This window comes from Phaethon aethereus (assembly GCF_964289735.1).
Source record: "Phaethon aethereus genome assembly, chromosome: 7".
Lineage (NCBI taxonomy): Eukaryota > Metazoa > Chordata > Aves > Phaethontiformes > Phaethontidae > Phaethon > Phaethon aethereus.
The window spans coordinates 17292727-17306510 of NC_138583.1; the positions used below are offsets into that span (position 1 = coordinate 17292727).

At 43.0% G+C, this 13784-nt stretch overlaps 1 protein-coding gene across 1 annotated transcript; it reads left to right on the forward strand.

The window, feature by feature from the left end:
- Positions 1 to 6869: 6869 nt before the first annotated feature.
- On the forward strand, positions 6870 to 13784 carry COMTD1 (catechol-O-methyltransferase domain containing 1; the record flags this gene model as incomplete). Its single annotated transcript, XM_082002073.1, has 7 exons — positions 6870 to 7391; positions 8657 to 8790; positions 9885 to 9990; positions 10813 to 10931; positions 11199 to 11253; positions 12734 to 12867; positions 13632 to 13784. The coding sequence occupies exons 1-7, from the start codon at positions 6890 to 6892 to the stop codon at positions 13782 to 13784; spliced, it is 1203 nt and encodes a 400-aa protein (XP_081858199.1). The 5' UTR covers positions 6870 to 6889.

Here is a 13784-nt window from a genome sequence, read left to right on the forward strand (position 1 = left end):
GGATGACTAGCACTGAAAAATTCAAAGTTCACCTGTTAGGCACTCTTTAAAAAAAATTCTTATCAAATTTAACAGAAATGTTCCAATTGTTTACATTAAAAGGACCTGAGGTTATTCAATATACATATAATAAAATGAAACCAGAACAGGATAAGGTGATAAAAGTCTACATAGCCTTTTGTTGACATTTAAACTCAAAAAAATAAAAAACCATTAATACTAAAAAGCAAAGGTAAATAAAATTGTAACAATCCTATCAAAAGTATTCATAGAGAGGAAAACATGAATTCAGTTCAAGGCAATTACTAGGAGTACATCTTCAATTAATAAACAAAAAGTAGGGAAATTGCACACAATTAAAAAATTCTTTCCTACCTTCCCTCTGTTTCATCCCACAAGCAATCTGCCCTTTGCAATGTCAGACACTGCCCTTTGCACCTCTTACCATCCTCTGCTTCCTGGGGGGATCCAAGCCATCCTCCCCTGTGCCTTTTCAGCCTGAAGGGACTAATGCATCACACATGGAGTTTCACGTGATGACACTAATTGGGCTCTCCCTCCATCAGATGTATTTTACCTGCTAAATCCAGTACCACCTTCTTCACATCTGCATCATATTAACAAACAAATGCTGACTAATATAGATAGTCCCTTCTTTGTTCTTCGCAGCTGACAAACAGTCTACTAGGAATTCTTGATTTTAAGTCCCAAAGTGAATAGCCTGGCATGGTTTTCACATGCCTGTGACAAATTCTTACTCATGAAATGTCAATCTGACCTAGAGCTCTCTAGGAACCAGATCTAGTGAGATGATCACTCATCATTCTTTAATATGCTTGGGGCAGACTATCTAAGAGCACCCCAATCCTGTACCTCTCCTGCTGTCATGCTGCTGCTGTTGCTTTTGTGCGCTGGAAACTCTAGGACAAATGTCCTTAAGGGAAGGGAAAAACCACTGGGCTTCCAAAACTAGCCTTCATTTTTGGTGTCCGTTCACACAGCTGGTTTGAAACAAATTCAGTCTGCTGGCCTTTGGCACAGATTTCTTCAGATGTCAAAAAAAAAAAAAAGAGGCAAAAGATAATGGCATGGGAGAGCCTGGTTAATGAGGTGCCACAGCTATGGTTGATTTGTTCACTGCTTCTTTCATAGAGTGATAAGGACCAAAATTTCTCACATTGTGTTTATGCACTATACAGTTTAAAGCTTAAGTGGAGCAGCGTCTTGAGACTTGCAGCAGAGACTTTGTAAGCAAAGCAGAATGCACCACTCAAGTCGTGCCTATTTCCGTCACAATGGGGACCATCTGCAGGAGAAAATTAATACCAAACTTTCTTCCTCAGTTGCAAGCACCCATTACAACATTGTCCATGCAGTTGTTCCAAGTGTGAGGCTGGGCCACGACCTGGAAGGATATCATTCAGAACAGTCTGTCACCAGTTTAGAGAAATTCAACATGCCTCCGAACCACATCCTTCAATGACAAACTCTCTTTGTCAGGAGAACTGCTTCGATCATTGGATCTGTCAAGCTGAGCCACTGAACGAGCTATTTCACTGGGTCTCCCCCAGTCAAGCTCAATTTGAGTTTTACAGTCCTGGATACTTGTGGGATATTTTCATAGAAGCCATTAACTTACTTTGCACTGGGAATTATGCTGTTTGGCAGGGGCTATCTCTCCTCACGATACCTGCATGTCCAAAGTTGAACCTAGTCTTGTAATGAGATGGCAAAAAGTAGTCATATATATTCAAAATGTTGGCCTGTAAGCCAGTAAGGCCTGAAAATATTTACCAATATGTCAAAATGCTTCTAGCTGAAAACCGTTTCTAAACCATTTGCTGTTTGCAAGTTTAATGGCTTAAGGCTTATGGGCTCATGAATCACCAGCTTTCTTAGCAGCAGCATTTGAAATGTTGATACCTTAGCCTTGAAATAGATGTGAAGGTACCGCGGCCTTTACAAGCTGTTATCGAAAGACATACTTTAAAAGCTCCCACAGAAGACTGAATGCGATAGAAGTAGCTGAGCAGGATGAAAGTAACCGAACCAACTTAGTTAAAGTCATTGTTCATGTCTGCGTTCCATTTTAGTGATTACCCTCCAGTTGGACAATGAATCATATTAAAGGAAGTTTTGATACTTACAGTTTGTCTGATAAAAAATCCAGATGACTTTAGAAGCAATGATGAGTATTTGGGAAACTATTAGTCTTATTTCAAATTACTGAATTCAACTATCAGAAGAAAATTTTGGAGAGCAATTCCATTCATCACAGGTAAAAAAAGACTGCACCATTCTTACAATCCCAAGATTTTCAGACGTATGAATGTATGAACATTCATGGCAAAAGACGTATGAACATTCATGGCAAAAAAAATTGCTACAACAGATACATGTGGAATGAGTATCTCTAAGGTCAAAGAGGTTATGCCAGTAAATGGCAAACACTGCATTACAGAAGTGTAAAATGAAATGTTAAGAGTACGCTATACTAGAGAGATAACAGGGATGGAACAGACAAATACAGTAGCAAAACCAACTGGAAGAAAAGAGAAATCTCAATTGTGAATAAAAAAATAATTCCATATACAGTCCTCTAAAATACGCCAACATCAATTGATTTATCTAGGTCTTGCAAGGGGATATACACTGTGGAGTGTAAAATTATAAAATATATACACGTTTTGTCTACAATGCCTAAGATAGACAGATGAATGAATACATAAATATGGTAAATAAATTCTGTTTCAGTTTTAACCAAAGATATTATGAAAACCCATTAAGATAAAATAATAAATACAATGGAATATTTATGGGTTTCTTCATCTGTGAATAAATTAAAAGGCATGGGAATCCACGGCTTCCTGTTTTTTCTGAGTAACTGGCCCCATCTATGCATGCATTCATCCACCATGTTGATTTGGACAACTCGAAGATCTGCCTCTTCAATCCTGTCTCCTTGCAGCCAAATTAAAATCCTAGTCTGTTTCAAACACCTCTCTGCGGGTGGCTAAAATCAGGTCAGCCTCAGCTCTCCAACCTTTCTCCTCCATCAATATAGATAAAAATTACCATTTTGCCTATCACTCAACTCATAACTCTCCATTTTCAACTCTAATTTCTCTCCAGGCCCTCACATTCAACCATACAAAAACAATCAGAAAGATTTTGACATATTTCCAAGATTATTTCTGTACGTTCATCTTTACAACTACAAACTTTTGCCCAAGCTCTCATCACCTTGATTACTGCAACTTCTTTCCCCAGCTCTAATCTCATTCAAGTCCCATCCATCCAGAATGTCATCTCAATCAGCATTTTAGCTATTAGTCTGACCATCTGAAGGCCTGAATGCATTCTTCTTTGCTTCCTCCTTCTGTTTGGGCTTTTACTCATTCTGTACTCATATTTGAGGTAAACTCCTTGTAAACAGCTCCAAACCTCATTTTCCTTCCTTCTGAATTCTCCTTAAAACTTATCTGCTCTGATTTCTCCTAAGAAGCTTGACAATTAGGCTACTGTCAAGCACACCGATCAATAAAATCCAACTCCTTCTTATACTTCCTATGACCTTTTTTTTACATTCATATTGTATACTTTTGGGGGCAGAGACCACTGTGTCCTCTTTTCAGCTGTACATAAGCTCCAAACATATTTCTGTTTTACTCACTGAACAAAATAAATGTAGTGTTTACATTTGCATTTACAGACACGCTCACCATTTTATGCAGATGCTGCCATGTTTTAGAGGATTGTGTGACTGCTATCTCCATTGTAAACAGAAGCGAACAATGCATGGGCAACCAAGATTTGACGTAAGCACCATTTAAATTATGCTTGAAGCCACACCAGCATCACAGCCTGAATGAAGCAGACACAACATGCAACTCCACCGAATTCTTTCCAATGTCATAGGCCAATATAGCTTCAACAAATGTATAGGGGTTATTTACAGTGAGTTGTGCTGTTCAAACATGCCTATACACACTTCCTTCAGAGTGTCTGTTACGTGCAATGATTTTCCACAACAGAATGAATATGATTTTCAAAAGCGTCATCTATACCCACGCTGGTCTAGTAAAACCATTCTAGCTGCCACTAGGGTTTAGTACACATGTTGCCAATAGGTCTAGTAAAGCCATGCCAGCAGCAATTATGGTTTAGTGCATATGTTGCAGGTAGTCTTTCAATCACAGTGTGGGCAGCCAGGGGCTGCCCATGGCTGAGCCACCCACAGATTTTACATCTTCATAGTGTGGCAGTAAGACAATCAAGGTGGTTATATATCACTCATTATCACCACCCTCGAGCAGACCACAGAACACCACCACCACCAAAGTCCTGGAAGGCACAGCCTGCCAGAAGATATGCCCAAGCTCAGGTAGCTGACACATGGAAGAGTAGAGGGGAAGAAAAACAAAAACAACAAATGAAAAAAATTAAAATGTGAGGATAGTGGAAGGGAACCACTTATTAAACTCATGGCAAGTCATTTGGCATTTTACACTGGTGCCTCAGTTACTAGGTGCTACTGGTCTATCTAAAAATAGATGCAAATGAAAGGTAGGAACCCAGAAGTGAGATGATAGCCTTATCAGTAGGCTGATGCTTTGACAGTTCCATTTCCATGATAAGTCTATGCAGCTAGATGACACTAAGGTGGATGGTGTGCAACATTCCCACGTACAAAAACACTCATGGAAGAAGGATTTCAGTAGAACAGACTACTGCAGATACCAATTACCCAGTGACTGTGAAGCTGTAGATAGATTATCAGTATGAAGAAAGTGAGGATTCGCACACCCTGAGGTCAACCACTGACTAGCCAGTCTGAATCCTGTCTGTCTTACTCCTTATGTTTCACAAAAGTGATCATGTTCTGGCTCCAGTCTGAAGATGCTGCCAAAACCCTCCTAGCCTTTCAGGAATGGAGTTCCAGGGAGACGGCCCTTGCAGGCACAGCAAATATGCCTACTGACTACAGCACTGGGAACAATCCTGATCTCCTGTGAAGTCTGTGCAACTGGATTGACCTTACAGATGTAGGGAGCAATGGGGTTTGTATCCAAGCCCACTTCACACGCAGTTTTTATCTCTAGGTAGCCTTCACCTTATTCAGCACAAGAAGTAGGCAGAAATCTACCAAAATATTTAAATGCTGAAGTAACCGCAGCACACTGCAAGCATGTGTCTAATTAATCTGATTAATCAAAGTTTCTTGTTCAGTAATATATCACAAACTGCAATGGCTCAAAGAAAAGCAGCTGGCTCCTTTCTATTTAGTTGGAAGATTTTAACTCTTTTGCCACTCTAAGAAAGTGTTTTATCTTGACTTAGGTATCTGTAAATCAGCTTCCTTACCTAAAGAAAACAATACATTGTCCAATATACTGACATAGTAAAACATCTTCTGTCACTGCCACCACAGGTAACCTATTCCTGCATAAGAACCTGGGGGGACAAAAAAAAAGTTTCAGAGGTGTGTTTAAGTATGTTAGCAAATCTGTTCACCAATTCTTTTGTAGATTTCAGGAACTTGAAGTTTCCAGAGAGTTTCAAGTGAGGCAGTTCGTCGAGCTGAGAGTTGGGAGGCCAACACAACACCGGAAGCTTACAAATTTAGAGTGTTTCATGAAAAAGCGCATCCCGCAGTTACTCTCTCCCTCCTGCTGCAGTTATAGAGAATAATCACTAGATGGAGCTGCATAGTCACAAATCTGATTTATGGCCGCCGGAAGAGTTTGTCTCCTACAGTTCTGTTTGGCCTAAAACTGACACATTCCAGCACTTCCTGATAACTCATCTTCTGAAAGATGGGATGAAATGCTTTCATTTACAAAGGCAAAATGTACACAGAGAAAGTGGTGAGATACTGAACGGAATAAAAACAAAACCCAACCACCAAGAAATCAACAACACTCTCAGCTTTTAAAATAAAATACATTTTAAAAGTGAACTGAAAGATATTTTATCTGCCAAGACAGATCAGATGTCTTGCTTTCTTCTGCAAGTCAGAAAGCACAGCAGACTCCTTAGTCCTTGACATGATTAGCTGCTGCAAAAGAAATGCAAGATCTCTCAGCTCAATTCTTTGTAAATAAGGTCTAGCACACGCTAAAAATGCAGTGACAGGCAACCCCAATTCCCACAAATGCCCTGGTGATATACTTAATCCTGCACTTAAGATGTACTTACAAAAGATTTTTTTTTCTGCTAACTGCATCGACACTAGACAGTTCTGTGAGCACGCGAACGTAGTCGAAAAGTTACCATCCTAACCTACCGGTACACAATTCACCTGCTTTCTAGAGATTAACTATGTGCCAAAAGGGAACTTTTACCTGCTTTCATCCTAATCTGTTGAGGCCAAGTTGCAGCCCACCCCATGACTGCATGTTCCTGGTCTGTGTGCAACCTTGATAATTTCACCTCCTGTAGAGCGACAAAATGATGGGACTTCATATCTTGCTTGGGTTTTGCAAAATCCAGTTATTGCCACCACTTCACAAAATGAAAACCAAATCCCCAGCCCACCCAAAGGGCACTACCGGGTCCTTTCAGCACTTGTCTATGTAACGAAACAAAAGCACAGAAAAGTTTCTTTGGCCTGATTTCTAAGAAAAGAAGATGGCACCGTCACTGTTGGTCCATGTATGAACTCTCTCAGGGGCAGATCAGGCCAGGGAGGAGATTCCTAAACAATCAGGCTGTCAAAAAGCGGCAAGGGCACTGCTGCACCTTGCCTGGAAGGTGCTGCAGAAGGGGGCTGAAGCGGCGGCAGAGGAAACCGGGCCCCACTCCCCGTCTCACGAAGGATCCTCCTTCATCCCTTTCGCCTGGAAAACTTGCAGCTCTTTTGGGCACAGGACCGAAGTCCCACAATCTCATGTGCTTTTTGATAAGGAATCTGCTCGCACCGCAGCTGCAAAAACCGTCGTGCAAGGCAAAGAGAGAGCGCGCTTCCCGGGCGAATCGGCGGCCGAGCCCCGCGGAAGGACATCTCCCTTACGAGCTCCACCGCCGAAACCCGCTCACGCGGTTCACACCTCTCCGAGCTCTGGCGCGCCGGCCGCGGCGCACGCGCACCAAACCCGGCACCAGCGCCGGGTGCCGCCCTGGCCACTTCACGCGCCCCTGCAAAACACGTGGCGCCAGAGGCAGGCGCGCGCCTCCCGCGGGACGCCCGGCCGCCCGCCGGCCCAGCGCCGCCACGTGCTGCCCGGCCCGGCCCCGCCCCGCGCTCGCCTGTGACCGGCCCGGGCCGTGCCGCGCTCGCCCGCCGCCCCGCTCCCCCGCCGGCCCCGGAATGCCCCTTCTCAGCGTGCCCAGAGACGTGGCCGTGGGGACGGCGATGCTGGGGGTCGCTTTTGCCACGGGGATGCTCGCAGGTAAGCGGCACCCGCCCGCGGCGGGGCTGGGGGCTGCGCCCTACCCTTGTCCCCGCCGGGGCCGAGACGGGGACCGCGGCGCCCGGGCAGGGCCCCCCGCGGGCGGCCGTCGTGGGAAGCATCCCCCTCGGCGCTCCCCGGAGCCGGGCTGCCCCGCGGGCCGGAATCTCGCTGACTTGCGGCGGTAAATACGCTGATGCTCTTGGAGCCCAAGCCGCCGCCTGTAATCCCGCCGCTGCAGCATGGGACCGATGGGGCCGGGGCTAAGGTCCCGGCAGCGGCGAGGGCACGCTCCGGGCCCCCGCCTGCGTTTGGCCGGGCCAGGAGAGGCCGTGGTGGTGTCCCCGTCACAGTTTCGCGTCCCTTCCCCGGGGTGGGAGGAAGGGCGAGCCCGCGGTCCGGCTGCGGAGGGCGGCTGGCCGTGCGCTTGCGAGGCAGCCGCCAGCTTACTTACCCTTTCACTTCGGGCAAGGTGCTGACACCGTCTACGCCTCCGTCTGTTCGGCTGTGAAATAGAGCCATCAACAGAAAATAAAATAAAAACCTCGAAATGAAAGTGTTCCTTAATAGCAAACAACTGTCAGGAGATGTGGAACTGAATATTTTTTTTGTTGTTATTTCTTTAAAATATTTGCCCCATTTGATAAAAGAAGCATCAGGCATCAAACCCGAGATCAGTTTTGTATTTAAATAGACAACCAATAGAGGAAACTTCAGCTTTCAACACCTACTTTTTTTGCACACTGGTTTCATGCTAGACAAGCCTGAGCAATGCCACGACTCCCCTGGCTAGAGGACAGGACACTGTCATTAGGAGAACACAGGGCTTGAGAAGATGCACCATCTGATGGCTCAGAAGACCAGCAGCCTCTATCCATCTGCAAAACAAGGTCCCCAGGCTGAGAAAATAGCGTGCCTCATTGATGCTTCGCTCCTTACACTTGCCCGTTGAGTTTTGATGTGGTTACTTGTACTGTAAGAATATGACAGCTTGTAACCTTCACAGTGGCCACTGAACACCACAATACCCAAGCCTTTCCCTTTCAGCCTTTGCAAACTTGGGCTGGACACCTTAGAGGTTAAAAAGGAGTAGGAAAAAAAATTATAGTCCACAGAGCTGTCCAGCTATGTTGCATTTTCCTTTTTCACTGGATTTTTCAGAGCAAAGAACTGTTTAACCTTTAGTAATACTTAAGTGCTTGCTTTATTTAAGCAGGCAATAACTGAAAAAGAAAAGTTCTTATTATTCCGGGTTTTTTTTGTAGGTAAAAGATACCCTTCTTTAGTTTTTGGGACACCCAAATCATCCAAGAGTATTATTGGGAAAAGCAGCCCTCTCTGGCAATACATACTGGATCACTCTTTGCGGGAACATCCAATTCTAAAGAAGCTACGACTGGTCAGTATTTTATCGCCCAACGCAGGTTTTTACTGTTCCACTAGGACCTTTTGGTATCGCCCACACCTCATCCTGAACTGCTGGACTCTTTGTGATATTCCTTCCTCCATATTATTTGCATACACATTGGAATTTGTTTTGAACTGGTAAAACCCAGACTCTTCAATGTTCAGGGCTACCTAAATGAGTATTTAATAGTATTGGCATATGTTTTAGGCACGTCTTTTTACCCATGGCTCTCAAGCCCATGTGTTTGGGCTGCCCTTGAATTTTGACTTGAACAGATGACTTCCGTTCATTTTAGTTGGCATATAAGGAAACTGTAGCTCGGAGAGGTAATGTGCTCCAGCAAGCCTCAGAACAGACCTCCTGACTCAGAACTGAGTCATTTTAAGAGGGCCAAACTATACTGTATAATATACTCCTGTATAAAAGCAGTTCCGTGTTAAGTACTGGAGCTGGTTGGTTGGAATGAGCCCTAGAAGAAGAAAGGACATGGGAGGATGGTCCTTTCCATTCAACTGCAGGACAGCCCTGCTTCTCCTGCTGCCCCCACCCCAGTGCCAGGGGACCTCCCAGCCCGGCACAGGAACAGCTCCTCCAGCTCTGTGCTGCGTAGCTGGAACCACGTGGTTGGACCTTTGGCAACAGACTTTAACCTAGCAGTTCATAAAACCATCCTACATGTCTTGGAGGAGTAAAGGCATGAATACAAAGGTTATAATTTTTTTTTTTAAATGTTTATGTAAATACACAGAAATAAAAGACGTTCACAGTCAAGGTTCCTCTATGGTTCTTCATCAGTTATAACTATTGCTGAGTTTGCCACAGCATGGTAACTTCGGGGCATATTACTATTTTGAATAACTAGCCACTGCTTATGACACGCACCCCGCCTTCCTTAGTTACTGTTAAATTCAAACCAATTTCTGGCTCATCGATGGAGCACAAAGCCATCTAAAATGAGAAACATAGGAGTATCTTTTTCCTGGAGGGAGTTTCTCTGGGTTTTTTCCCTAGGATACTGTTTTGGAAGTTTTGGGTTTTGTTTGTTGTGATGTGGGGTTTCCCCCCCCCCCCCCCCCCCTTTCTAGCTCACCGCTGATCATCCCTGGAGCAAAATGATGGTGTCCTGTGACCAGGCTCAGCTTATGGCAAATTTGGTCAAACTCATTAAAGCCAAGAAAGTTATTGAAATAGGTAAGTGTCACTTTGTCCTCTCTGTAGTAGAAAAAAAACTCCTGGCTGTTCTTCTCCAAATGCAGCCATGTTTACATAAGATAAGATATCTAAATACAGTAAGGTACTGCATACCTCACAAACAGGTGGGCATACTACAGTGTGAAAAGTAGTGTCTGATTTGCACTTACTTGCCACTTTGTCTACCTGTGCATTCAGTAATTCTGGCATCAGCGTGGATGTCTGATCAACTCTGAGGCAATCTGAAAAAATAAGAACAATAGATCACTTGGGTCTCCAGCAGTTGCAGGACAGGGTGTATTCTTTCCTTCCTGTATCAGTTTCTTGCCAGAAGGAAATGTTTTGCTGCAATCCAATCCACTTTCCTTGATGCACCTATGTTAGCAGGACATCCCAAAGCCAGACTCATGCTGAGCAGCCAGGTATGGGTTCCCACCATCTTCATTCTTGGCCTGGCTGTTATGATGTCCTGGTATTTTGCTGCTAGTCCAGTCCCTTTGGCTCAGGATTTAGCTACACTTTTAAATAAGTCTGTTCCTCAGAGATGCAGGACCAGGCTCTGCCCTGTGTGTCCAGGAGACTTTTGGAAAAAAACAACATTACGCTTTGTTAAAAGATTGTTTAGAAAAAACAGTAATGTAAAAACTCCTCCCAACCTCACCATTACATTAAAATGGAGGGGAAAACCTTGTGTGTCCATTTACAAATTGCCATCCTTGACTCCTTTGGGGGTTTTATTCCTGAACGGAGCCTTGTAGTTCACTAGTTTTCTTTTCTTTTCCACAATATGGTAAGTGTTGATGACTCTTATGATTTTCCTAGGTGTTTTCACAGGTTATAATGCCTTGAATATGGCACTTGTCCTGCCAGATTATGGCAGAGTTATTGCCTGTGATATAAATGAGGACTACGTCAAAATTGGAAAACCGCTGTGGAAGGAGGTAAGCAGCATCTCTTCTGTTACATGTTTGGGACAGCTGCATTTGCCTGTCGAGGGATTTTGGTATCTTAGACTTGCACATTGACACACAAGCATTCATAACATTAAAAGGAGACCGAGACAGTTCAATTTGGAAAGACAAATAAGTGGTGTCTGGAACCTAGAAATAACAGGAAAAATATATGAACACCAGTCACTCCCTGAGTGCAACCTACTAACAGGTTATTTCGTGACCATTTTCATCAACTCTCTGTTCTTTTCATTCTAGGCAGGAGTAGAGCATAAAATTGACCTGCGGATTAAGCCAGCAATTCAAACACTTGGTAAGTAACCTAAAATACTCCTTTTTTTCCCCTTCCCTAGAAATAGAAGATGCATATAATACTGATGAAATCTAAGACCAAATGTACTTGTGGATGTGATCCCTTTGCTAACAGTGAGACAGCTTCTTTTATATTTAAAAAAAAAAAAGATCAGAAAACTTCGCAACTTCGCAGTTTTCCTACATGCTAGCAGAGAGGAAGAAAATGCTTGCCCTGTGCAGTGAGATGTACTAGTCACTCATCCGTCCTGTCCATCACCTTGTTTAATCTATGAAGTACTATTGTCAGCTGCTTCTGGGAAAGCTGATTAAAACAGATTAAACAAAACTAAACAGATTAGACAAAACCCAATTTCTCTTACCCATTGCCTATTCTAAGCAAGTATTTCTTTTTTACATACAGGAAGAGTTTTCGGAAAGGGCTGAAGTGCAGAAAAAAATACAGAAGCCAATATAAAGCTTAGGGTATAACAGTTGAATTGCGTCCAGAGGAGTTCAAATTTAGGATGTGTCAAAAGCATGCAAGGCCGTTAGAAAGGCAATGACTTTTCTCATTCAAGAAAAGAGAAGATGTGGGGCAGGGGGAATATTAACAAATATTCTGAAAATGCAAGAAATGTGATAGAAATGGAGGAGGCAGAAGAAGGTTTCCAGCAAAGGTGTTTGATGGATCCACAGATCCATCCATAACCTTGTATTACTTCCAAATTCATCCATCCTTTCTAAAGAGGCAAATATTAGCCATCTGCTAGGATGCACTGTCCTTGAAGTGTGATGGACAGCTTTGTCTAGGCGATGCTTCAGACAAAAAGATCCTCTGTTGGCAGAGGATAGATGATAAGGGCAGGTGAGAGAGTGGCTGAGAACCTTAGGAAGGCAGCAGTCAGCCCCTCTGCAACTGGTGATTTGGAGTTCTCGGTCAAGAAGTGACCTAAGTTCTTTTAGGAGAACCTAAAATAGTTCCAATTGCCTTGGCCCAGAGAGGGACTACTTTTAGCAATCTTTTGCTATGATCAAGGTCTCTGACAGGGTTCGTTCATGACCTGTATCATGGCACTTGGACATCAACGAGGTATTAGCATTTAGGACCCGTTCATAAATGTGAGAAAAATCCTAATCCACTTAAGAAAACAGTTCTCAGTCAGCTCAAAAAATAGCTGAAGATGTAGAGTGTGTTCAGTTTCAAACTGCTTGACTTGTTTTTACTGCACCTTTCAGCAGTCACAACTATATCCTGCAGGTTTAGAACAACTCCATGAACTTCCAAGTAGGCATAGCTCAGTAACTGAGTGTTTTATGGCATACATCATGTCTAGATTGGTTTCTGTGGGATAAGCTTTTCTAGTAATTAGCTGTAGAGCAATAGGCTGCCTGATCAGGGCACCAAAAACATTGTTTAATGAGAAATTTGACACAAATGGATGACTTCCTCCTACACAGCATTAACCAGGGTATAACAACTCACTTTGTTGCTCATCTAGATGAACTGTTGGCCAGTGGAGAAGCAGAAACCTTTGACTTTGCTTTCATTGATGCGGATAAAGAAAGCTGCAATGAGTACTATGAAAAATGTTTGCGCCTCATAAGGAAAGGAGGAATAATAGCTATTGATAATGTAAGTACTGCAGTTGTAGTGGTAGTAGCAGAGGGAGTTACTGCTTTTGCCTCTGGGAGAGGAAAAAAAAAGTCACAGTGGGATTCTAGTAATGTAATTTCTGACCTGCAGCTCGGTTGCCAATTGCAACATGTTTGTTCCATGTTATACAAAGGACCCTTTTAAAATTCAACATAAATTCCTAAAGTAAGCTGTATGGAACACTAATATAAGCAAGGAATAAACCCTATAGAAATAAAAGGTAACGTGTTAAATTTATGTTAGTACATAAATAGCCTGTGATAACAGAAACTTAAGAGATTTTGTGTAATTCTTTACAGAGAATGCTCTGTATTATTTTGATTTGTCTTGTAGTGCATTTTCTACTATGTACAGTACTTACACAAGACCAAAGGTAGCACTTGTAATCAGCAACTACTAATAAGTTATCAGTTAATAACTTTTACTAGAAACAAAGAACAATGTTAAACGTCAGGCACCTTCAGGGTTATGTTGGGAGCTGACAAAGGTCTTTTAAAAATACCTGTGTTTAATCACATCTTTTTTATTTCGGCTTCTAATTTGCAGAATAACAACTAGCCAATTCTGCGGACTCCCAATCCCACTTGCTTATGAGAGGTACATGTCAGATGCCACTAGAAATCTGAAATACAATAAATAATATGAATTTCTAGAAAACACACAGGACCTTTTCCAAAGCTTCCTTTGTGGTCCAAGGAACATATTGGAACAAATGAGGTGCATGAAATTTCTTTTTTCAATAGGTCCTTTGGAGTGGAAGGGTGCTAAAGCCAAGAAAGGATGACTTGGCAACCCAGAGCATCCACCACCTCAATGAGAAGCTTCTGAGAGATGCACGAGTCAATATCAGCATGCTCCCAATGGGGGATGGAGTCACATTAGCGTTCAAGTTGTAA